Source organism: Corvus kubaryi, unplaced genomic scaffold, assembly GCF_017639235.1.
Source record: "Corvus kubaryi isolate FWS band 111438036 unplaced genomic scaffold, C.kubaryi_AGA036_p1.0 67, whole genome shotgun sequence".
NCBI lineage: Eukaryota > Metazoa > Chordata > Aves > Passeriformes > Corvidae > Corvus > Corvus kubaryi.
This window is the reverse complement of record NW_024582055.1, coordinates 6,064,960-6,089,343: the sequence shown is the minus strand read 5'-3', so window position 1 is coordinate 6,089,343 and position 24,384 is coordinate 6,064,960. Positions and strand designations below refer to the sequence as shown.

At 38.9% G+C, this 24,384-nt stretch overlaps 1 protein-coding gene across 4 annotated transcripts in view; it reads right to left on the bottom strand.

The window, feature by feature from the left end:
- Positions 1 to 24,384, bottom strand: part of PRDM5 (PR/SET domain 5) — an 83,873-nt gene that overhangs the window by 54,776 nt on the left and 4,713 nt on the right. For 3 of the 4 annotated variants that reach the window (XR_006019560.1, XR_006019561.1, XM_042048610.1), the window contains exons 2-10: positions 24,078 to 24,161; positions 16,807 to 16,929; positions 11,933 to 12,116; positions 11,026 to 11,200; positions 10,220 to 10,312; positions 9,831 to 9,952; positions 7,660 to 7,739; positions 4,085 to 4,169; positions 2,667 to 2,824 (exon numbers count right to left, since the gene is read on the bottom strand). Coding sequence is in view for 2 of the 4 variants with exons in the window: in XM_042048610.1 (XP_041904544.1) it covers positions 2,667 to 2,824; positions 4,085 to 4,169; positions 7,660 to 7,739; positions 9,831 to 9,952; positions 10,220 to 10,312; positions 11,026 to 11,200; positions 11,933 to 12,116; positions 16,807 to 16,929; positions 24,078 to 24,161 (1,104 nt within the window). In the remaining 2 variants the exon portion in view is untranslated. The remainder of the gene's footprint in view (positions 1 to 2,666; positions 2,825 to 4,084; positions 4,170 to 7,659; positions 7,740 to 9,830; positions 9,953 to 10,219; positions 10,313 to 11,025; positions 11,201 to 11,932; positions 12,117 to 16,806; positions 16,930 to 24,077; positions 24,162 to 24,384) is intronic. The other variant, XM_042048611.1, reaches the window with a different exon arrangement.

The window sequence follows — 24,384 nt, the reverse complement described above, 5'->3', positions numbered from 1 at the left end:
CTGCTCTTATCCGTAGCACAATCCCTTTGCTACATTTGCCTCTTCATTTCAGATACAACTCTCTTGCCTTGTCACAAAAATGGAATTGTATTCTTCACACGACCATTCAGTCACAGTCTGAGCTCTCACTGAGAACATCTGAGCTGGTTCCATATCCCAGAACACTTCCTAGCCTTGACATCTCCAAGCAAGTGGCAAAGCCAGCTTGCACATGCACCTCCAGAGAGCATTGCAGCACCTGTTTGCAGGAGCAGCAGATCAGAGAGGTACCCCAGTTCCTGCCTCAGATCTGCAGCTCTAAGAACATCAGTGCTCAGTTAAGGTTCACATCCCAATGCTCCATTGAACAGAGCAGATACACTCTTGGCAACTCCGCTGCATGTCCCAGTGAAATCCTGTGAAATGTGAGGAACTGATCTCCTTCTGCACTTTTGAAATGACCCAACAGACACCCACATCTGAATGATGTTTAAAAACACGTTGTGGGAGCCATTTTTATTTTGAGACTTCCAACATGAAATCAGGTTAAAAAAACAGGAATTACAGAAACAACAGCAACAAGTTTCCATCTAAAACACAAACCAAGAACCCAAAGGCACAAAATGCATTTGTATTCTCTTAAATGTAAGAAGGATGCAAGCCTTCTATAAAATCCAAAGGTTTTTTAAGCATGTTGCTATCAAACTTAAAGGCATCTGTTGAATGAAGTGTTTTTTTAACTCCTGTACCCATCATTCCTACTGCAGATATCTATGCTCCCTGCTACTATTTCAGTAACCTAATCCTGGAACTCAGAAAAGCACCCTGAAATTATTTAGAGTTCAACTTCTCTTCCTCCAAACGAAAATAAACCTAGGGGGACATCCTACAGGAAACACATAGCTAAAAATCATTAAAAACCCAAGCTGAAGAAATACATAGAAGTACGATACACAATAGACTTTTACATTTGCACTGCTCCTGGAACAACATTCCCGTGAACAAGCAGGAGAACCATTGTCCTCTTTCCCGAGGCATAGCCTTCCCAAAATCAAGGTACTCAAAACTATTTTGGCATCCAAAACCATCACATCCTTCAGTTGTGTGGCACAATTGGCTTCTGTGCAGACACATCCAGACTCCCCTCTGCTGTCTGCTACGTCTCCCTCCTGTTGTTTCCTCAATGGAGAGCGGTGTGTCCACAAAAGCAATTCAGGCCATCCATGTCAGTCTCCTGTCTCTCCTGTTCACCTCTTCACTCAGCAAGTGAATTTAGAGACCTACATGTGGATAGGTGAACAGTCACAGCTGTTTGGGTAATCTTTATGCAAAACATAGGAATAAGTTTCTCTCAATATAGAAGAGAGTGGATTTACAGCCAGCCCTAGGTGCAAACAAGTCCAGGAAACCAGCATTCCAACATGCTTTAAGGAATTCTGTCAAAATTAGATACCCACTAAAGCTGTCTAAATTTTAGTATTTTTCCCATTTAGTGGAGGCTCTAATCCTTGCACCATGCTAGTGGTGCTGCTGCTTTAAACACAGAATTGGGTCAAAGTGTTTACTCCTTCATACTTAATCCTGAAGTCCATTTTCAACCCAAACTCCCTACCAGTCATCAGTGGCAAGTTAACATCAGGAAACATGTAAGAAGTATTCACTTAACATATAGAGCTATCTTTCTAGATAACATTTTATACATTTTTCTCAGAATATATCCAATCTATCTGCAAGGTCCTGTCCAATTTTCTGTAAGTCTAAAACATAAAATATAATGTAGGGCAGCTAATCTTGTCCTTCAGCAGGCTGCTGCATGCCTTCTCGTTTTAGACAGTCATCACCATTTCATCCTGTGAGAGGCATTATTATTGCTCTTACATGATTTATGGCTGCAAGTGCAAGAGATGGTGCAAAGATCCTGTGCCAAATTCCCAGATGGAATATAACATGAGCCACACTGCGAAAGACTTGGAGGTATGGCTGTATCAGGGTTGGGGCTTTTTTTCTTTTTTTTTTTCCACAGCCTTGTAATTCTGAAACAGCAGTCCTGGATAGAGCCTTGCCATTAGAAACATAAGCCCAGGTTAGAACTAATGACAGGCATTACAGAAATTAGGCCAACAGATTTGAGGTTCAATCAACACAGGCAGAATATCCCTTTGTGAGCCTGTTTTTCAGGTAATGTTTCTTCTCACATTGTTTTAATGTGTGAACACTGCACCAAGTTCAAATTTAGTGTCGTTTGGAAGCATCTGCTGCTAAGTCCAACAATGACTGCAAGAGTACTACACATAGTTTTATTCAATTACACTTTTAAAAAAGATATTTGGAGACATCTTTAAATCAGTAACATTAACTTGGTAACCTAGTACTTAAAAAAAAACAAAAAACCACCACCAAACAAAGCAAAAAATAAAACAGAACAAAAAAGTCAAAATGGGATTTATTTGATGCTTTTAACCAAGCAACTGTGATCTACTTCTGCTTATTTAACTATTTTGTTTACTAGAATTGATTCAGAATTGAGATCTTGGATATAACAAAGAACACTAAAACTACATTCTCCAGTACTTTAATCCCATGTTTATAAGCATGGCAGAGCTTAACAATGAACCACTTAAAAGAAAAAAAAAATCTGCAAATCTGAGGCTGGCAGACCTGTAAACAACAACAGCAGAGTGCTTTACCTTCTTGTGATTCTTGTAAACATTTCTGTGGGCAAATCCCTTTCCACAAAGCTTGCATTTATAAGGTTTATCTTCACTGTGTATTATTTTGTGTGCAGTCACTTGATCAAGTCGTTTGAAGGACTTATTGCAAACCTCGCAGGTGTAGGGGCGTTTTTCTGCAGAAAATGAGTGGGGGACATTTAATCTCCTGTTTATACAGGGGGAGAAGATGAAAGGCAGAGACAGTCATCTCCTCAAAGAGATTTCTGCAATTAAGTCAACCCAATTAAGATTAAACCAATTAGAAAGACATCTAATGCTCTTTATGTTAGACAGTTAAGTCACTTCACAGAAGATGAGCCATGGTGTATCTCAAGAAATTGGCACATTCTTTGCAATACTCATTGCTAAACTCAACTCTGATTAATTAGCTTAAATCAAAAGAGAATGACTTCAAAGAGGAAAACTGTGTTTCCAGATTACAAATGTTAAAGAAGGCATGACAGTTTAAATGTTTTAAAACTTAATTAACAATATACATATTAGCTTCCAAAACCAAAAGTTTCTATGCAAAAAGCCTTTATGCTTCAACTGGTGACTGCAACTTAACTGCACAAATGCTCGTCCAAAAAGCCAGGAGCCTCTGAGATACAGATTATGTTGCAAGAAACGAGCTTTTGCTGTGGACTGATACCAAGAAAACAGTTCAATTCTAAGCCTGTGCAGCTGTAAAAACCTGCATTTGTTTAAATGCTAATGCATTTGACAGAACAATGTTTGTGTTTCAAATGTGTTGCTTGATGTTTCTAATCACTGGTGAAGGACACAGAAAACACTGGATTGCAGTGACCAGAAATCCTGGCAGAGCCAACTTGTGCCACACTTCCAAACCTACAACGGGACAGTCCCTGCTCACATTGGCATTGTGCTGGCACAAGGGAACATTTGTGGGTGGTCTGTGGATGGGGTGGACCATGAGCTGCTCTCCTCTAACCAGAAGCTATAAGCCCACTAACACATATACAGATAAACAGGAAAGCACTCAGTGTGTATCACAGATCACTGACAGCACATCCCAGCTCCCAGCCTCTTCTCCTCAGCATAAAACCTCAACCACTGGTTTTTCACCTCCTCTCTAAGCCATGGAGCAATCTTTTACCTCATCCCAGCTTACTGACCTCATCCACCCCAGCTAGCACGACAAAACAGCTTGACAAAGCAGCAATACAAAGAAGACTACACCACTTCACTTGGATTTTTGGAAGGCTTGGAAAGGCTGGCTTGGATAGTTTCCTTGGAACCTGAGATTGGCCTGCCCAGCTCAGGACAATACAGATTTCATCGGGCCTTCCATAAGCAACTAATTCAGGTAAAATTCAATACATATTAAATACATATCCACACACATACAGCTCTGTGTCATTTCTGTACATTACCTGAATGAGTTATCATATGGCGCTTCAGCTGGTTCGCCGAAATGAATTTCTTGTCACATTCTTGACACTCAAAGATCTCATGGACCTGCAAAATGAGTGTTTTATGATAATTAAATGTGTGTGTGAAACAAGACCATACATCTTACATATACAGAAATTCCCTAGTAGAATGTAGCTATTTACTAGCCAGTAGCTATACTAATACTCATTAATATTCTGTGATTTCCCCCTTGCTTGTCTCTTGCTGAAAAAGACTATCTCCCAAAAAATAAAAATTTATAACTGCAAACAAAAAATTATCATTACACCTATACTGCAAGTTCGTATAACCTGTTTCTAACTACCAGATCCATTTAAAATACCGTTGTCAGGAAAGTATTAAAAAACCAAATGCAGAGTAACTTTTCAGAACATTTTCTTCTTGTCAATAAGACACATATAAAAATAACAAACAAACCACTTCATAGCTTCTGTCAGAATTTTAAAAAACAAGTACTATCAAACTCTTGCAGAACTGTTTCTCTTAAAAGCTACTAGAGGCCAGACAGTAGAGGGGCAGCACTGTCTCAAACTACAAATGCAGGATTTTCAACATCACACCACATAATGGCATCTAGGACTAAATGCTGGAAAAAGAGGAGGCAGTTGAGAGAAACTTCTGGCAAACAAACAATAAAGATTGCCCAGTAGAATAAAACACTCTTCAGTTTTGAACAACGCGGTCAGAAATTAACCCAAAAGAGATGCTAGGCACTGGCAGGTAAAAAAAGAGGGCCGGGGGTTGAGAAGCAGAGAGGATTTTTAAGTGTGATTCTACTCACAACAATTTTGCAGGAAGTCCAGCTCTACAAAGTTTAAAAAGTTCAGAAAGAAGCAAGGGGTTTTTTATACGCATTCTCGAATTCTGACCAAAGTAGGATCTACCTTGGTTTGGTCCCTTGCCTCCAGCAGACAGAATTACAGCTGAATGGAACTGTACAGATTCATGTGAGAAATCTGGTAAGAAATCCAGAGAGGCACCAGCACAAAAGAGTCCTACCAGTAACCCACAAAACCTGCATTCCCAAACTCAAAAAAGCCTTCCTGTCCTACACTCAAAGGTGTCCTTAATCTTCTTTCTTGAAAGAAGAATGAGCTGCTTTACCATGAAAACACATGCTTACAATAAGAGTCAGGAGCTCAGCCCACAGCTGTACAGACAGAGAGTCTACCTACAAACACTGGAAGCGCAGCACTATCAACTCTGACTGGGAAAAGAAACCAGCAACCCTGGGATTTGTTTGAATGTTTCTTCCCTTTCCACTACAGACCAGTAGAGCATCAGTGGAGAGGCCTGGCAGCCTGTGCTACTCACATGCACCTGCCCACTTTGAAATTTAAGTTCCTGTGAACAATTAAAATCCAAAACATGAGATACTTTTATTAAAAGGAAACATTTAGCAGAATCTGCATCAGTGAAGATGAACACTCTCCTTGCTTGTCTCCTCATTATTATCATTATTAAGTGATTTAACTTTGCATTTTACTCAAACTCCAGAATTCAGTATCAGAATCCAGTTCAGATGGTGTTTTGTTTGTTCTACCGGGAGACATCACAAACTTGCAGAAAGGAAATCTTCCAACAGTCTTTTTCATTCTATTACCCTGTCTTCTGTAGGCCCATGCACAGCATTTCTTGAGAAGTATTGCTGGGAATTTAATTTTTTTTACGTTATTATACCACTTAGCAGCCCAAATCATGGACTCCTATAAATACAAGATAAAAGGTAGTAACAGTACAGCTGGAGGATAAGACAAAAAACTGGTGGATATACACAGCCCTACGTTTCCTTGAATTTACTGAGATAAAATTTAAAAAAACCCCAAACAACCAAGGCATGTCACCAAAAACTAGCGTGGTACAAGCAGCAGTCTGGATGACAACAGCAAGGTTTAATTGTGCATGCCTAAGGAAGGGCTTATCTTTAGCCAGTTAAGGCACAAGCAGTGCACAAGACACACAAAGCTAAAAATGAGTTCAAATTAAAGATGACATGAATGCCCATGTCTTCAGAAAGCAAACAAATGTCCATCTCCCTAGAGCCACCCTCTTTACCTCCTTTCTCTGTGCTTGTCAGACTTCTTTCTTTCTGTTGTTTGGGCTTGTTTTCTGTTATACTTCATCATTTTATTCTCTACTTTTGTTTCCTTACATTGAAATGGATAGGGGGAAAATTCATCTTTTTCTCCTGGTTTCACCTATTATTTTCTTAGTGGTTTTGTTGCCTGTACAAATATTTTTGGCAATGCTGATGATCCTGCCACACTTCCTACAGAAAGAAATCAATTCAAGCAAACAAACAGCATGAGTACTACTATGTGCAACCTCCTTCACTATCTGATATAAGTGTGTAAATCTGGAATACCCATTTTCTGGATATTTTAAAAGAAAAGCCAATCAAGAAGAGTAAACAAAGTTTTATGCACAAAATCCTCATGGTGATTCTCAAGGTGAGACACAGTCAGTGATATTTGAGAAGCTTGTTAGTGTGTCACAGTGTCTGCACAAAATTACAACTACTGAAATAGAACAAGCATTTAATAAAATGGGCATACTAACCAGGATATTTTGCATTTTCAAGGCCTGATGTGTAAAACCTGTGCCAATGTGTACAACTTGTAACGACATGTGGGGCAAGGCACACCATGATAACAAAGTACAGCCCTATTAGACAAGAAATGCAGGACATACTAACACAAGCAAGGAGAAAAACAAATTAAAAAGGAGGGGGCCCACCCTTTCCTTTGCAACAACATATTTTAATTGATATCATTTATATCCTCAACGGATTCAGGTTACAACCAGGGCATTATTAAAGACTTACAGTTAATCTGATAAACAGTACAAGGTATCTTTTTGCAAAAACAGATTCTCCTGGGTTTCAGTGGTTTATCAAATTAATCTTGCAGGGACTTCCTTTGGGTATAATGGATTCAGAATCTCATATTCATGGTCCATCTGTATTTCTACAGGAACACCCTTATTTCCAGTAGACGCTTTTCCAACTGTTAACCCCTCCTGTTCTGGTTATAAAAGATTATGTCCATAAACAAAAAGACATTAAAAATTTGGGGCTGAGGAAGAATTTTTTTCTTACTGCTGCATAACTACAATAGAAATAACTCCCCTAAGTGGTATGTCAAAAAGCAGTAAGGAAATGGTTGTGTTTTGTACAAAAACTGAAAGCTCATGACCTATTTTATGGTCTATATGTATGCTATGATTACATAACACACTTTAGATTTAGCTTAGTGCTTAAGAATGCTGAAGAACAGCAGGCAACTCTGACTTAATGCTGGAGTGCACAAACGTATTTGCATTTGGTGAGAGATGCATGAAAACTTTAGGGAGATACTTGGTTTAAGCAAGTGTGATTACAAAAATAAATACCCACACCGGAACAGGTTGGCTTTGTAACCATGAAAGAGATCACCCAAAGGCTTGCTCTGCAGCAGCTTTCAAGTGACCTAAGCAGCAGAGCCTCACATCTCAGGGAAGTCAGAGCCTGCTGTGAGTCAGCCTTCATCTTACTGACCTTTCGATGCTCCTGGAGATTTGCTGCTGAGGAACATTTCTTATTGCACACTGAACACATCAGCTTCTTCCTAGAATTTCCTGAAACAGAAACAAAATACCACCAACATCTTAAAGAGGAAGTGCTAAGAAAGAACCTAAATATTTCCACTAAGCCTGTGACTTTTCACAGGTCATTTGACTGACATAGGATTTTTACATTTGTATCCCATCTTCAAAGTGCTCCATATCAGCAGTTCTCTGTGGGTGTCCAACAAACCAGTTACTGGTGGAATGTAAATTAAGAAAACCAGAACAATAAAGAAAAAAACCCTTCAAATAGATGTTACCATACACCACCAATCCCACATGAAGACCACAATTCACAACTGAGAACAACTCGCTTGGCAACTGAACAGTTCATTTCATCTAGAAATCAATACAGGAGGTAGTGCAGAAACAATAAAAACTCAAACTTAAGTTAAAATCACCATTTCCCATTTTTGTCTATTTAGAAAGCATCCTACTACATAAAATAATATATCATTAATGGTCTTTCACTGAAAAAAACCAGGGAAATTGTATGAGCACCAGATCATGAATTCCAATCTTGTCTAAAATGCAAATTACAAAACAAGCTATAGGTCACCTACCAGACATATTTTCCTTCCCTTTTCACATCTGCTTTAAAAAGTCACAGGGCATTTAATTGAGTTTGTCTTTTCCTTACCTTTAGAGATTCATTTTAGTAACCCACTAAGCTATTTTATTTCAAGACAAAGCCACCATAAACATAATTATTTTATTATCATTTAAGATGCCTATGCAAGACGGTTCCTAGCTTAGGTAAAACATGTTCATACTACATTGAACAGCAAAAAGATTGTAAAAGTACAAAGTTATAAAACTTATGACAAGTATTTATAGACACAAACAGATACATAACACAGGAATACACTTAGTCCTTCAACTTAGAAGGACATTAATGAGTCACTTTCAGAGGTAAGGAAGGTGACAGGGAGTGTCTGGTCATAGCTTTGTTTAACAGGCAACACACAACAATCCTGTCCACCTTCCCGTGCCTCTAGGTAACACAAAGCAGAAAGGAATTCTAGAAGTGTCCCCAAACAGTAGTGTCTTCTAGCAGAAGGTTCTTTTCCTTCCTGCACTGACACCGGTTGTGACTTCTACAACTCCCAAGTGGTAAAATAAAAGCTCTGCTCATTGTGCCAGCAGAGAAAAAATATTCTGCATGGACCCACTCTCCATCATGTCTGGAGTGATCCAGGAGAACTGTGGAATTCATAATACTACTACATAACTGACATAAGCTAAGTCTAAACATAACAGTGCCCCTCAATGAAAAAAATTCTTACAGACACCAGAAAAAGGAGATAATCTCTTGTAAGAATGACTACAGAAGGTTTTCTCTACACTGCAAGAGTTTGACAGGAGAAAAGAGACTGAAAATATTAAAAAACATCTCAGTGCTGTCACCATCAACTGAACACTGTTTTCTCTGCACTCTGGAATTCTGCTGTCCCCACACATAATGATCTTCCATTGGCATGGAGAGGGGACACACAGGGAGAGTGCAGAATTCTAGGACTGAGATCTGCATTTTGCACCCGAGAGCAGTACTTTGCCCTTTCATTAGAAGAGAGTGAAGTTTGAGTGAAAACTATGGATTCACAGCGCACAGATACAAACACACCAGGGCCTAAGAGGACCAGTGGATGGTCTGGTCTGGCTTCCTGCACAACAGATGCTATAGGATTTTATGCAACACCCTTACCGAGCCTAATTGTTCTATTAAGCAAAAAAAGATGTCCTATTTTGTCCTGAAAATACCAAAAAATCAAGAACTCACCATTTCCTGTAGCAGTTTGTGCCAGTGGTTGATTCTCCTCACTATGAAACCTTTGCTTCATCTACTCTTTGCCTAGTTTGAAGTTGTCAAGATTCCTATTACATTTTCTGCAGGAGACTAATGATTCATCTGGCTTACAATAATTTCTCCCAGGGAGAGGGGAAATAGTTACTCCTGCAATTAGTTGCTTCTTAATTTTCTTTTTGATACAAATGAATCCATTAAAAAAGAAACCAAAGACAATATTTACTCTGATTTGCAAATTTAAGGCTAAAGAACACATCAGAGGGATTTTTCTGAAGAAACATTAAACTCTTTCTTACCACTGTGAACATTTTCTTTGTGTTTTTTCAGGGCATCCTTGCTCTTGAACCTCTTCCCACAGCTATCTGCCTTGCATATGAACCTGGCATCCCCTCTGCACGCCTCCTTGTGCTGCTCATAACTACATGGGATAACACAGAGAGGAAAAAAGCCCCACATCAGGCAGTGTCTCCAGAAACCAGAGCTGTAGCAAGTACTGGGAGCTGAACACATGCTGCACTGCAGAGTTCCAAGGCCACCTCATGCATTACTTACAGCAGAGAGGAATCAAAGCATTTGAGTCCTTGCCCTGTTAGGATTCCCAAACACTACCAAGCTTTTGGAAAGCTAACATGCAAAGGGAGGCCAGCAAGGACATGACAGCAGTCCTGTAACTCGGACACAAAACCTCGATTCCGAGCTGAAGAGAGTATTGCAAACAGAGCACTGGAAACTTCTTGAGGAGTCTCCTGGACTGATATTCTCTGTGCACTGAAGGACACTATGAAACAAAGGAAAAAACCAAGTAAGGACAACACTGTACAACTTACACAGGCTCGAAGTAACTAAAAAAATATATACAGCTTTACAAAAAGTAGGTGAACAATCTGGAACCTGTAATTAAATGTACAATAAAAAGTAATATATCTAATTGTAAGAAAATACATACATAAACAACAAAAGACAAACCAATTATGTACAGAACCATAATTCTAAGATATATGACTTTAGGGACAAAACTGCCTATTTACTCTCAAGGACAATAAAGATGTGTTCTTAAATCTCACATCTTTCATGTTTCTATTTCTTTTACCATCATCCAAATATTTAATTAAGCAAACATGAAGCACTGGTTTTCTTTTCTGTTCTACATCTTTAGTTCTGTACCAACATCCACAGTTTGAAAATTACACCTCCTAAACTACTAAATATTCTACAGATGGAGACCAGCAATGCTGCACCAAACTGCTGCTCAGGTCTGGTCTACAGTGTATGACTCTAACACATAAAAAATTGTCACCATTTTTGCAACTCCCATTGACGTCTACAACAAACATGAGAAACTAACACATTAAAAGATTAAAGCAAAGGGTAAGGGTATAAATACAGATGCATAAAAATTAAAGCTTAGATTGTGATTAGGTCAACAGAAATAAATGATTGAATGAAATTGATTTAAATGATCCCTGAAAAAACACTCCTGTTTCTACTCACTGTCTTTGTAGAGCTTGTTTAACGGGGAATTTCTTTCCACAATTTCGGCACTTAAATTCCTTTTCCTCACTGGGTTTTTGGTGCAAAGTCTGCAGATGCTCAGCTAGGATCTCCTGGCTGGGAAAACTGGATTCACAGTTTGGGCATGCATGGTCCTGCTTACAGGTGAGGGAATCTGCATGATTGGAGGCAAAACCAATGTAAAGGAATAGTTCCCAGGTTTTTTGGTTACATTAAGAGAGACTCTCTGCCAGAAACAGATTATGCAAAACGGTGGCATGAAACTCACAAAAAAACAAAGTCTCTGAAGGGATTACAGACAGCCTATCTTAACTGGATTACCATCAGCATTACTGAAAATGGATGCAAAGTATTAAGATGGGTGTGACTTAGACTGTTGGCCCAAATGACTCATTCAACTCAACTGGAACCTCAGTGCAATTAGTCATTCATAAATTCATCTTTATGTTTGATAAAGATGCTGAGAATTCCCCAGACAGCTCATCTCACCTTCCTTTTCCTGGACAGCTTACCTTAGGATTGGCTGAACAGCTTTATGAAAGGTTTGTTTCTCTCCCACCTAAGTAAGAAGGAAACTACCCCTCTTAAGAGCAAAAGCTCAGCATTCATAACCCTGTGTGTCAGGTGAAACAAACTCTGCTTTTAGTTCAAAAATTAATGGCTACTAAAGAAATCCAGGCTCGCTCATTCACTCAGTAATTGACTGGCTTCTCCTTATTAGGCAAAGAAGCTCAACTCAAACCCAAATAAAGAGATAAAAATAATGCAAGAACTCAGATTAAACCCCAGGAACCTTCCAGTTCCCCAGTCCTATACAGTCAGCGTTCCCTTTCTTCATTACCACTTTCAAGCTCTCAAGTGACCCTATATTTTACACATTGCTCACCTGCAATTTTTTCACCAGCTGGTTGCACTTCTTTATTGCTGCCACTGTCTTCATCTTCCTGGATAACTGTTACTACTTCCTCCTCCTCCTCCTCTTCTTCCATGTCACTGTCCAAGTACCCAATCAAAAGCTCTGTGTCTGTTTCAATATCTTCCACAGCCAAATAGAAAATATTTTCCCCTTCCTGTTGCCAACAGTAAGTAGAGGCAATGAACAATTATGTCAGAAAAACAAAAACCTAGACACAAGTATGAGACCCTGAACTAGTATTATCCCTCAAGCATGGAAGGGTTGGCTCCATACTTCAGGGAGCACAATGCTACAACAGCCTTGCTAAGACTTCTTTCCCAATGTGGCTGCATGGATAGAGAGCATTTGTATTCTGCTATTTTGGAAATATTCCCCTGCCTCACCTGTGAGGCTTTTCCACTATTCCCTGTAGTTTAGACCAACGTGGAGGTGGCATTAAAGTCCTCTCCTGCCACCCTCTACTTGACAAGAACTTCAGAGTTTGAAAATGAAATATTTGAGGATCAGAAACCCAGCAAAACTTAGATAACCAACACAGCTTTATCTCTCTCCCCAGCTGACTGCAGGAATTCTAACACAGCTTTCAGCACCATGTTTACATAGTGTTATTTTCTCTCTCTCTCTCTCTCTCCTTAAGATCCCCAGCCTTCTCAAACAGGCTTTCACCTCTGCTCAGTTATCTTCACTATCAAATTAACAGGCACATCTGGAAAATGCACTTTAAACCCTGCGCTGGTTTAAATCAGCGTAGCCCCACAAAAGGATCCAGCCCACATTCTGCACGACAGGACAAACTACATAATAATAAGCTCTAAAACCTTCTTGATAATGCCTGAACAAGCTTCCAAATACCTACATAAGCTAACAACTTTGGGCCTGACAACACTTAATTAAAGTTACCAACGCCGGCACAGTGGGGTGTGCGGAGGAATCTGTGCATCTGTCCCCTAAAGTGATATTCAGAGATACCTTTTTTCTTTCTATATATGAACCAAGTGCTTTAGGTACTACTACCCAAAGCACTGAAGGAGACTCATTTTTATGCAATGAAGACTCCCAAGTTCTATCATAAATCTTAAAGCTTATCTGATTAACACCCAGAAAAGTTAACTGAAGCTTCTTTACCCTGCATCGAGCCATATATTTTGTAACAAGCTTCCTTGAGCAAGGACAAGATAATGATTTTTAATTTTTGTAATACGCTAAGATTAATTTAAACTGTCAACAGGGATGTAGCATTCCTCGAGCTGTAGAAGGTCTGTTATATTTTACTCAAGATACCGTCACACAAGAGTGAAACCTACTTAATTCAGCAGACTTGACAGAGCTGCTGCTTTCAAGGATGCACCACTTCTCTGTCCTTATCTCAACAGCAGCATTGGAAAACAAAAAAAAGTAGGATTTTTTTTTCTCAAGATCTATTCTGCAGTCCAGATATCTGAGCATGCCAACCTAACCTCTGCACACATCTACAGCTTGCTGGTTTTCATATGTCTCTGTCAAGTCGCAGAGACCTTTAATTCACTACAGTCTGAAGTCAAAACAAATCATGTACGGAAACTCTTGACATGAGGAAAAGTAAAAGGTCTTTCTACACTCAGTCTCCACAGAGACGGGACAAAACCCCTGGGGTAAACCTCCAATACATCACTGTTTAGGACAATCTTATTCTAAAAGCGAGACAACCTCATGAAGGGAAGCACATATCTATTAATGGCTTACCAAAAATAATAATGAAAAGAATTTTTAGAAACTAAGATTTTGAAAATTTCAAAATTAAAAAAAGAAAAGAAAAAGTCATGTATCCCAGGCAAAAGCAATGCTCAAAGTACTAAGAACTGTCAATGCCTGAGTGCTCTGGATTGCATTTGCATTGGAAAGAAATTAGCTTTGGTGTCAGCCCAATCTAAACTCATTTCTCCTCCAAGGTTAATTTGTTTGGCTTTTCCAGCCAAACAAATGCTAATAGTCAGGTATTCAGAGCACTAATTAATCAAGATACACCCACACTGTAGTAGCTCCTCAAGGCAGCATTTTGAGTGAAGGCAATGGAAGCTCTCCAGAAACCACAGAAGAATTTACACCTCTGCCTCTACCAGCAGCACCTGCATGAATCACATTCATCTACGTACATGCAGACATCGGAAACACAGTAACCACTCTTTTAAATAATTTTAATAACCCTCCTGTTTCTAAGAACACATCTGCAGCCATGCCACCTGCCCATCTGCTCAGACCATGCTGGCTGTTTTCCTAACATTCATCTGCAGCAGACCACAAAGGTCCTTGGGAGAAACTCAAAGTGTTCATCATGGGGGGCATCATAACTTCCCTTCACGTTATTCCTGGTTTATTATTCAATCTTGTTTCCCTCACCTCTGCCTCCACTGTCGTCTTTTACACTATAAGCCACACAGACCTGCTCAGCAAATACAGTTTTCCAGTTCCAATAGCCCTTGCTATCTCCTTTTTGGTCCACTACAGGCACCTCTTCCATGCAAATTCTTGGCTTTTCCATACAGTTACACACCTTCATATCTGCTTTGTAAGAGGGAACATGGAATCACTGACAGTCCATCACACTTTCATCCAAAAGCATAAAACACTTATGTCATCACCCCTGAAAGCTTAAAACACAGGAGGAGGAAGCAGCACATAGTCTTGTGTTACCTGAGGGAGTGTAGGGCTTTTCCATCCTTCAGAGCTTGAGCAGCTGGCTCCAACCCAGCCTCCCTAGTCCTTAATCACTTTCCCTCTGTGCCCACAAAGTGTTACCTGACTTCTCTCTGTATCCAATTCCCTGGCAGCAAACCAGCTCTTCAGCCTACCTGTTCTGCCAGCTGTCCCTGGATACCTCTCCAAACAAACACACTGCCTTTCCCAGTCTTTGCCTGCAGCTCCAGGATGTCAAGTTTGGCAGAGGTGAAACCAATACAGGCAATGTCTGTGAGGGCAACAATCACAATCCAGGAAATGCATGGAGATGACTTCACACACACACACCCCACGCACAGCCCAGGAACTCAAATTATACCTCATCTAAAATACAGCACCTGAACCACACCAAGGAGATACAGAAGCCTCAGCTCTCTCTCCTTATCTAGTCTTATAATGTTATATTGCAGGGCAAGGCAGAAAACCTTTGAGACACAAATGTGAGACAAAACAGAACCCAAGGCTAAACTACTACAGCAATTCTGACATTTGTCCTGTGTTCTTAGACCATACTGCACTTCTTAGTAATAGCTCCTCATGAAGGCTAGAATATTTTTCCAGCTGAATATTCTGTGTTATGATAGGCTTCAAGGTACTAAAAAACCTTATGAAATAATTCAGTAAATTATTATTTGTTTCTATCACTTTCCCTACGACGAAACCCACTGGTATGCAGTGGATATTCCATTAAAGCTTCTACGCAGAAGTTCAGGTCATTTACTGGAAAGATAATACCAAACATTAATTGTTCACACTGCTCCCTCTTGTCAACCTTACTTTGCATTTGCTAACAATGACTGTGCACTGATGAGGTGCTAATCACACCTCATGTATGAGAGCCTTTCCCATCTGGTACCATAAGGAGGACAATCAATTACATCAGAAATGAACTTTTGTTTTCTTGGCATGAAAAAACTCAAATTTTTTTGTCTGGCCTCAAAATAAACTATAATTCTTTTGTCAGGGACCTGCAAGCTAGTCCTTGGGGAAAAAAAAAATCATCTCACGATGAAAAAGCAGACTAGTAATTTTATGCTACTAGTTGATAATTAATTCTCCTTTTCATGATTGCTTGCAAATTGGGATTACATCAGCAAATACCTTAAGTGAGCCTGAAACCACATTTTGTAAAGTATACACTTTGAGAAAAAAATTTCACAGTCATGTAATTCTTACTTATGTGGGAGTGGCCATTAATTTACTGTGAAACTGAGCTGCTGAAAAAAAAGCAGATAGTGAATTTCTTTCGTAATCTCCAAAAGAACAACAGCTGGAACTAGAAAAGTATCTCGTTTCTGTTGTATTCTGTGAAGTCAAAGAATACTTCCAAAAGTGAGAAATCAAACAGACTAAGACTCCAGCTTGAGAGAAGAGCTGTCAAGGAAGAGTGAATGGGTGTAACAGAACTCTATATAATCAAAGATGGCATAGAAAAATAAAATAACTATTCACTGTTATACCAGAACTAGGGAATCTAGTGAAATTAAGTTTCTAGAAGAAAAACAGAAGCATATTTCAACATAATGAAAGCAGAGCAACTCATTACCACAGCGTGCTGCAAATGGCAACTATAAAAATGAAAAAAAATAAGCTGGATAAATTCAGATCAACAGAAGAGACAAGATAATTATCTTTTTTTTATTAATTTATCCTCAGGCACTACATGATCATCCTATCAGATAATTACATTATTCAATTCTCTTTTCTACTTAAATATTTTCAGCACCATACTTCCTTTCAAATCATCACAATTTATATTAAATTATATAATATGCATATTATATAATATTAATTTTATTGAACAATAATGTAAATGCATGCTTCTGCTTTACACACACCTAAGCCCATACCCAAGTTTGGCATGAACCACATACAGGTCTCTAAATCATTAGTCCTTCAACCTTTCAAATAGCATCAGATCCTAAGGACCTCTTTGATCTTTCATCCTACCACTCTTATTGATGGTATTATCTTAAGCACTAGAGTTCTCTTCTAAAAAGGAAGACAGAAAAACAGTTCACCACTTTCCCCAGATCTTGCAGTTTTATTGCAAGAAATGAAGGCCAAGGAGGAGATCAAATTAGTAAATCAGTAAGAGGAAGCAAATGATAGGAGTCCACCAAATCTACCTGGATGGCTGCCAGGTTCTTCTGCTCCTGGGATGGAGCCTCATGGACAAAACGCAGCCAGTTAGAATGGCGTGGGTTGCTGGCATCCAGGATATAAAGGACCTCACCTTTGCTCCCACGAACCTGAAACATTAAAAAAAAAAATCCCCAAGCAAAATTAAAATACCAAATATGTCCAGGTTTTGTCCACTCAGTGAAGAAAACACCTTAAACATCATATACCTCCATTTCCATATCTAGACCTTATTACAGATCCATCTAATTTCTACAGTTGTAACAAAATTCCCAGCTTATGTCGAAAAAATGAAGACAACAGAAACAAAAACTTTAATATTAACTAGGTCATTCTCCTCCCTCAAAACACAAAGACATATTGCTGGAAAAATACATCTGTCACTGCCAAAAAACCCTGTTTGTTTCATTTTAAATAATAGATCACTTGAACCTCCACTGATCCAGTCAATAGAGAGTCGTGCAAAAAGGTCATACAGCCACACTATTATTCCATGTGATTTATTTATATAATGAATGGATTTTATTTTCCATCTGTCAACAAGAAGTATCCAAAGCAGGTATTTCCTAAGAGCTAGGGAATTTGGCTATGTAAGATCAAAATTAGATTGTCTTCATGGCTTTGTATATAAATTGCTCACATTCTTGCTATATTTGTTTCTAATAGAATGCAATATCATATTTCTTCAGCATGACTGCTTCAATTACCTAAGCATTTAGGATATTATTAGAAAGAAAAAAACTGTATTCCATTACAATAATAGCTGGTGACAGCACACTGCTCTCAGATTAAGAAAAAAAATAATTACTGTAGTTCTGCAAACAAGCAAGAATCTTCAAAGTTCGTTAGTGCTCTTCTGAAGGAGAAAGGACACATGAAAAGGTGCCAACATTCAAACTTTAAAAGCTATTACTTTCCAACACATGGATTAACCACAGTGAAAAGTGTCAAACCTACACATTGAAATGCATCTGGAAACAATATTATCTGACACTAAGCACTGCAGTCGTTTCCCAGAGAGGCTGTAGATGTCCCATCCCTGGAAGTGTTCAAGGCCAGATGGGATGAGGCCCTGAGCAACCTGATCTAGCGAGTGGCAACCCTGTCCCTGGCAGGGGGGTTGGAACTGGATGGTCTTTAAGGTCCCTTCCAACCCAAACCATTCTGTGATACTGTAACAATCACCCAGTTCTACAGAGGCTTTGTGATTTAGCTACCAAAGCACAAGTTACAGGAGCCCATCATGTAGCTCCTATAAAGGCTTCCATCAGATTTTGAGTTGGAATGAGAAGTAATCCAGGTCCTATTATAAAAACTATACATTACACTATCTAACTTTTCATCAATTTTTCTTTATTTGCTTGATCCTTAAATTATATAAGAATAATTTATATTTGCTGTGATACACAGTCATCTCAGTTATGCTTTCAGAGTCTCTGCCAATCCATAAAGAGATGCCAAACACGAAGCAGAGCGTTAACACATAAGGAAACTATCGATAAAGGAATACGATAAATCCCTTAAAAACATTCTGTACTTTCTACTGCTTTTTTCACCTCATAAAGAAATAATGCTGCATTGAATACACACATGTGAGCATGAAAAGTAAAGAAAAACTGCAAAAACGCTGTACTTAGCATGGACTAGACTGGTGACATGAACCAATACTTTTCTGGTTGCATGAATAGGGAGTTTCCTAAATGATCAACTGATCATTGAGCACCATGGCAGTGGATCCCAAACCTAGCACTTAAAACAAACAAACTAAACTTAAAACTAAAGTGCACACACATATCCACATTATGTACCTCAAACTGAGGTGCCCAAGAATTATCCTCTTGAGAATCAACACAAAAGGTGTCACTGAATGAATTCAGTCAAATGCCTTCACAGTAAGATGACATTCACTGTTACCCCACAGAGTGAGGTGCTACCTCCACGCCCATCAGGACAATTTGAATGATGCCACATTAACAAGCACCAGATCACCACAGAAGAGTTCAGGAAAAAATGTGTCTCTGATCAATTTATAAGCACCCTGTATGAAACCCTAAACGGGCTTAAGTAACACCTCAGCTGCTGGCAATGCCCACCAGCAACAGGCACTATTCCATCTGCCAGCCTTTTATGCCGCAATGAAATTACCCCCCATTTTCAAAACACATCCAAATTTGTCACTTATGCTACTTTAAAATGCTCACAAGTGTATTGCAAATGCTCTACCATGCACACCTGGCAAGAGAAAAACAAAAAAACCCCAAAACTTCGAAGCAAGTAAGCAGATGGTTACCTTTGCTGAAGACAGTAAACTCACTGCCTGCTTTCTGGAAACCATTTTCTAAACATTTCTAAATCGAGACATCGATGTTCATCAAACAATCATGTACAGAGAAGTAGTGTTGTCTGCATTGCTTTTTTTTTTGATTAGCTGAAAATATGATTTTTATTGTTATAGCATAAAACAGCTAGATGCAATACTGCTGCACCCTGAGTTCAGACCATCATAGAGCTCACTGCAGAGCAGGAATTCACATTTTAACACTGCTGGAGAAAGCATTAAAATAACTCTAGCAAAAGAAACCTGAGGCAGCAACTGCTGATTTGCTTACACAGTAAGAAGTCTGGGACAGAGACAGCATGTGACATTTTCCTTCAGCCAAAACACACAGCAACAGTTTTCCATGCTAATGAAGCTCCTTCTGGTGCATGACATTACCTGACCCTGCCAGGAACAGAAGGGACATTACCTGACCCTGCCAGGGACAGAAGGGTACAGGAAGCTCACTCCTAGACTCCTGCTAACAGTCTGTGGAGCTTTCAGAAGCAGGGTTGAACTTCCCTTTCTCTGGAATGATACCCAAATCTCCCTAAGCAAACTGTGTGAGATCTTCTACAGTAAGTTCAGACTGGACTACAAACACCTCGGCCTAGCAACACATGCTTTCCAACGTCTTAAATATATCCCATAACTGAAGATGGAAGGTTAACACTCTCAGTTACTTTCAGCAGTACGTTCTTCTCATCACCAAAACCAGAAAGATCATTAATGAGCCTGCTCCAAAAGTCACTAAAGTTAATACAAAATCATACACTTAACATGGATAAAGATGACTAAAACAAGTTTTAACAGAGTTGCTCATAACAACGTTAATAACTTTGGACTTCTCATCCTTTGGACACCTATCTATCCCAGCTGGGACTAATTTAGCAAAATTGAAAATCTGGGACGTAAACTTGAAGCTGAGATAGTGCACCAATTTCTGTCTTGTGTAAAAGCCCAGATCATTTAAGAAATGAGAAAAACAAAAGCATTTCTGAAAATTAAATTAAGATGCACACAAAAAACATTAGAAGCAAACAGTTTTCAATGTAAACTGTATTGGAGCAACAATGACTGGGAAGGTAGTCTTCATACATTAAAAAGAAAGACTATATTGTTCAGAACTAGATTTATAATATTATGTTCACCTTGAAGCAAACACAGAATTCATCAAATTAAGATTTATTTCATCATGAATCTATGGACATAATTTGACTTAATGTCTTGTGTGTAAAAGCCTTCCTATGCCAGAAAAGCACATTTTACAGGCAAGATATCAAAGAAAGAAGGAAAAAAAAAAAAAAAAAAAAAGAAAGCCACCAAAACACACCAAGCTTAATGTGCTTGACTTTTTATACCTCAATCCTAAACACCACAGCCCTGATCTGAAGCTAGTTGCAGCCAATAGCAGATTTTCTGTTGCCTTCACTAGTTTTCAGGCAGGCTTACTTAACTGAAAACAACTGTCACAGCAAAAGTGATGAGAGTCAAGCAGTAGAAACTAAGTTCACTCCGTTTTCTTATATAAATAAACACAAACATTGGCTTCCATTGAAAGACTGATTGCTGATCTCTTTGGTTTTAATGTAACAATGAAGAAAACGTGATCCTGGCAGATAGACAGAAACCCAACCTGAAATATGTAACATTCAGCATTACATGGCGTATTATGTTCCATCCAACCCTGACCAACATTTCTTCATGGTATGTCAGAGTATTTGAAGACGGACTAAATCTTTCCAGCCCTCCCTGTTTCAACATTTGCCAAAGTCATCACCAGAAGTATATGCTTGCCACAATCCAATAGGAGTGAAATGAATCCCCCTTTCTTGGTTAGGGATAATGAAGAAAAGGAACTGAACATATATAAAGAAATGAACTGATATCTTCCCCTCACAAAGGAACATCTGAGCCTCCAGAGCAAAAACATCTGTGAACTTTTAATACCTAAAGATTATTTCCTTCTTGCCTTTAAGCACTTGCTCTTCCAGCAAATACACACAGTTCTGAGCTGCTATGCCAAGTTTACTAATACACACAAAGAAGCATTTAATCAAGGTGCTAGTGAGATGATGCTAAGAGTAAGAAGAAAACTCTCAATTCATCATCAGCAACAAGCTGTGTCCTTCACTAGCACAACAGTCAGAGAGCTGGGGCATAACACAGAGGGCTTTTTATAACAGAAAGAAAGAAAAAGCACAACGCCATTTGCACATTTTCTTGGCTTTTTATTATCACTCCTAACTAAATGGTTACCACAGGTTTGTTCGGTTTTTTTTCTTCCTATCACACCACTCATAAATAAAACATTTCGGCCTGTAGCTCTTTACAAAGATAACAGCAAGATCAAGGATGCTTCCCACCCGCCCCACTTCCCTGGAATCTGTTGAATGAGCAAGTATAAACCTTTGATTTCTTCAAAACTATGCATGTTACAGGCAGAGTAATGGCATCCTGCTATATTTAATTTAAAGAGAAACTCTAACATCTTCAGAATTTTTCTGAACAACATCACTGGGCTCAATAAATTTTTTGGGTCCCATGTTTTGCCCGAGACCAAAAGAAAACATAATGCGTGCAATTCTGTCTCAACGTGATGCCTTAAAGATGCCAGCTCACAATGCTGGTCTCAGAGAAAAAGGAATGGCTTGATCAAAACAGACCACATCACAGAGCACTACTCTGCACAACTAGAAATGCATGTGGCCAACTTCCTCACAGAAAAATATTCCATAAAATTGAAGCCTGGATCGCAGGCATCACATGCCAAGGAAAGAAATGCTGCACTAATGCCCATTTTTTTTCCTTGTACTTATAAAAAGCCTCTATACTCAAGCCTTCTTTCTGAAGGTGTTCTCTCTGAAAATGTTTTTGTTTTTAACTGCCATCAGACTGTGAAGTCAGGCTTTAGTGTGCCTTCCTCCAATAGCCTTCAAATTAATTATTTTTAATATCTTTGGTACAGCTGACTACACACAAACTTGGCCGGTCTCTGTGCGTGCCTCCCACAGGCTCTGGAATAACCATCTACTTGGACTGTTCAAGTCTTACTTTCTGCATTCCTGGTCTCAATTCTCAACTTAAGACTACTCCCAGCATGATTTAAATTATATTATAAAGCTCACATTCAGATCAACTTCAGTAAACATGAACAACTTGGGTTAAAACATTCAGGAAGTCATAAAATTTGGTATGCAGGAATCTTTTCAAGGCTCTCAAAACTAGGTTACAGTAAGATATTATGAAATTATTTTAAAACAGCTCATAAAAACCTCATTTTCTGATTTGCTGTCAATGGGGTCATATTAGTGTCACCAGTAAATACATGTATTTGCCTTTTCTTTTCTGTCTTGCAGAAACAGATAAATCTCATTCCAGCATCAGCAGTGAGGAATCTGGAAAATCATCCAGCTTTCCAACAAACGTAAAGACCTTCTCATTGCTGTAATCCACCCACTGTCTTTTCTGAAAGCCTTGTTCTAGCACAAACATTTCACTGATTTGAAATAACCTGCAGAAACATCAGGAAGAGCCAAGTGAGCCAGGGCCCATTAACATGTACTGTACTCAGCAAACATCTGTAATAAAAGCACATTGTATTGCTCTGTTTTCAGCTGGGAACAAAGAGGATGAAACTGGTTGCTCTGAGTACATAACCTAAAGGGAAAGGGGAACAAATTGCCCACACTTCTTCTCTGGGAAAGGGCATTTGAGGCACACCTCTAGATTAAAACAGACAAAAGAAAGGGAAGGGAGAAAACAGGGTTTCACAGGCTGGAGTTAGCACTCACCTAGGAATACTTCACCACTCATGATATTTATACTGAGTTTGGGTTAAATGAGATGGGCTTTTAACATTCTCTCACTCATCCTTCCAGTGTATGGAATCTATTTGTAGCTCTGCTAAGGCTGCATCAATGCTCTGCTCTCTTCATAAGCTGCTCAGTGATGTTAATGCCAGAGATTTTTCAAATGCACTGATAGTACTTTAGGCCAAATGTCAAATATAAGCTTTTTTCGTACAATACCCCACAAAATAAAAGTAACAGTCCTTCTTCCACCTCTAACCAGAGAAAGGTGAAAAGGTAAGAAACGGGTCCCCTCCTCAGTGTCAAAGAGGACTAAATGTGCATTCAATAGAAAATGCTTGGCTGAGGAAAAAAGAAATTCTGCTCAAAGAACTACAGCAGTAAATAAAGATTACAAAGACAGAACAGAGGCACCACAAAGAAGGCATTTTTAACAAGTTGGGAATGTTGTTAATGCCAGTATTTTTCAGTTAGTGCAGTCTCCTCAACTGGTAAATTCAGATTTTACTTCAGGCACACACAGGTACAACAGGAACTAGGATGGGTTGTGTACCTAATTACAAGACCTGGTGTATAAACTACTGTTCCTGCCTAATACATATTAAAAATATAAAGCTGCCCATAGTACCAGGCTTCTCTTTTGTGAAAAATCTCACAACTACTCGTTGCATTATAAGCTGCTAAAATTTAAAACTTCACTTATCTAAGTTGCCAAATCCCAACACAAGTGTCATACCAGGAAATGTTTTACATTACAGCTGAAGGAAGCCATAAGCTGATACGTGTCCAACAGCATAAATCTGTATCTCTGTAACTTACAATCTGCCTCCCAATTCAAATTATTTTAATTTTTTCAATTATTTTCACATGTTTTAATACTTTTTCACAGTGTTATTATATTTGTATTTGGCTTGACTTGGTATTTTTTCACACTTCAGTGATTAGAAACTATCATTTCCTTTTTCTTTAGTTTTAAACAACCCTCCTCCACCCCGACAGTGTAATTTAAAAGTACTAAATCTCACTACAGGAATCTTTAAGCTATGGAAAAAAATAGAAAGGATTTGTTGCAGTAAAACTTAATTTTGAGAACAGTTCTTGCTAGGTGTGATGATGTCACTTTACTCACTTCCCACATGAGCCTGCAGTCTGTGTTCTCATCCAGTTCCTGCGGCATTCGTTTCTCCCCCGCAAAGGGACCAAATTTTTCACCCTAAGGAATAATTATCAAAGAGAAAGAATCAGTAGGGGTAAAAAAGAAAAAGGCAAGTGAATCACCCATCTCCAGCAGAGCAATTTTTAGCTTCAAACAGAAAAGGAGAGTTTTCCTTTATTGTCCTACTATATGCCAAGAAGGTGCACATCCTTGAGGGTTCAACTTGAAGCTCATTCCCACTCTTTTCATACTTTGGAGAACCATACCTTCCCTCTGCACA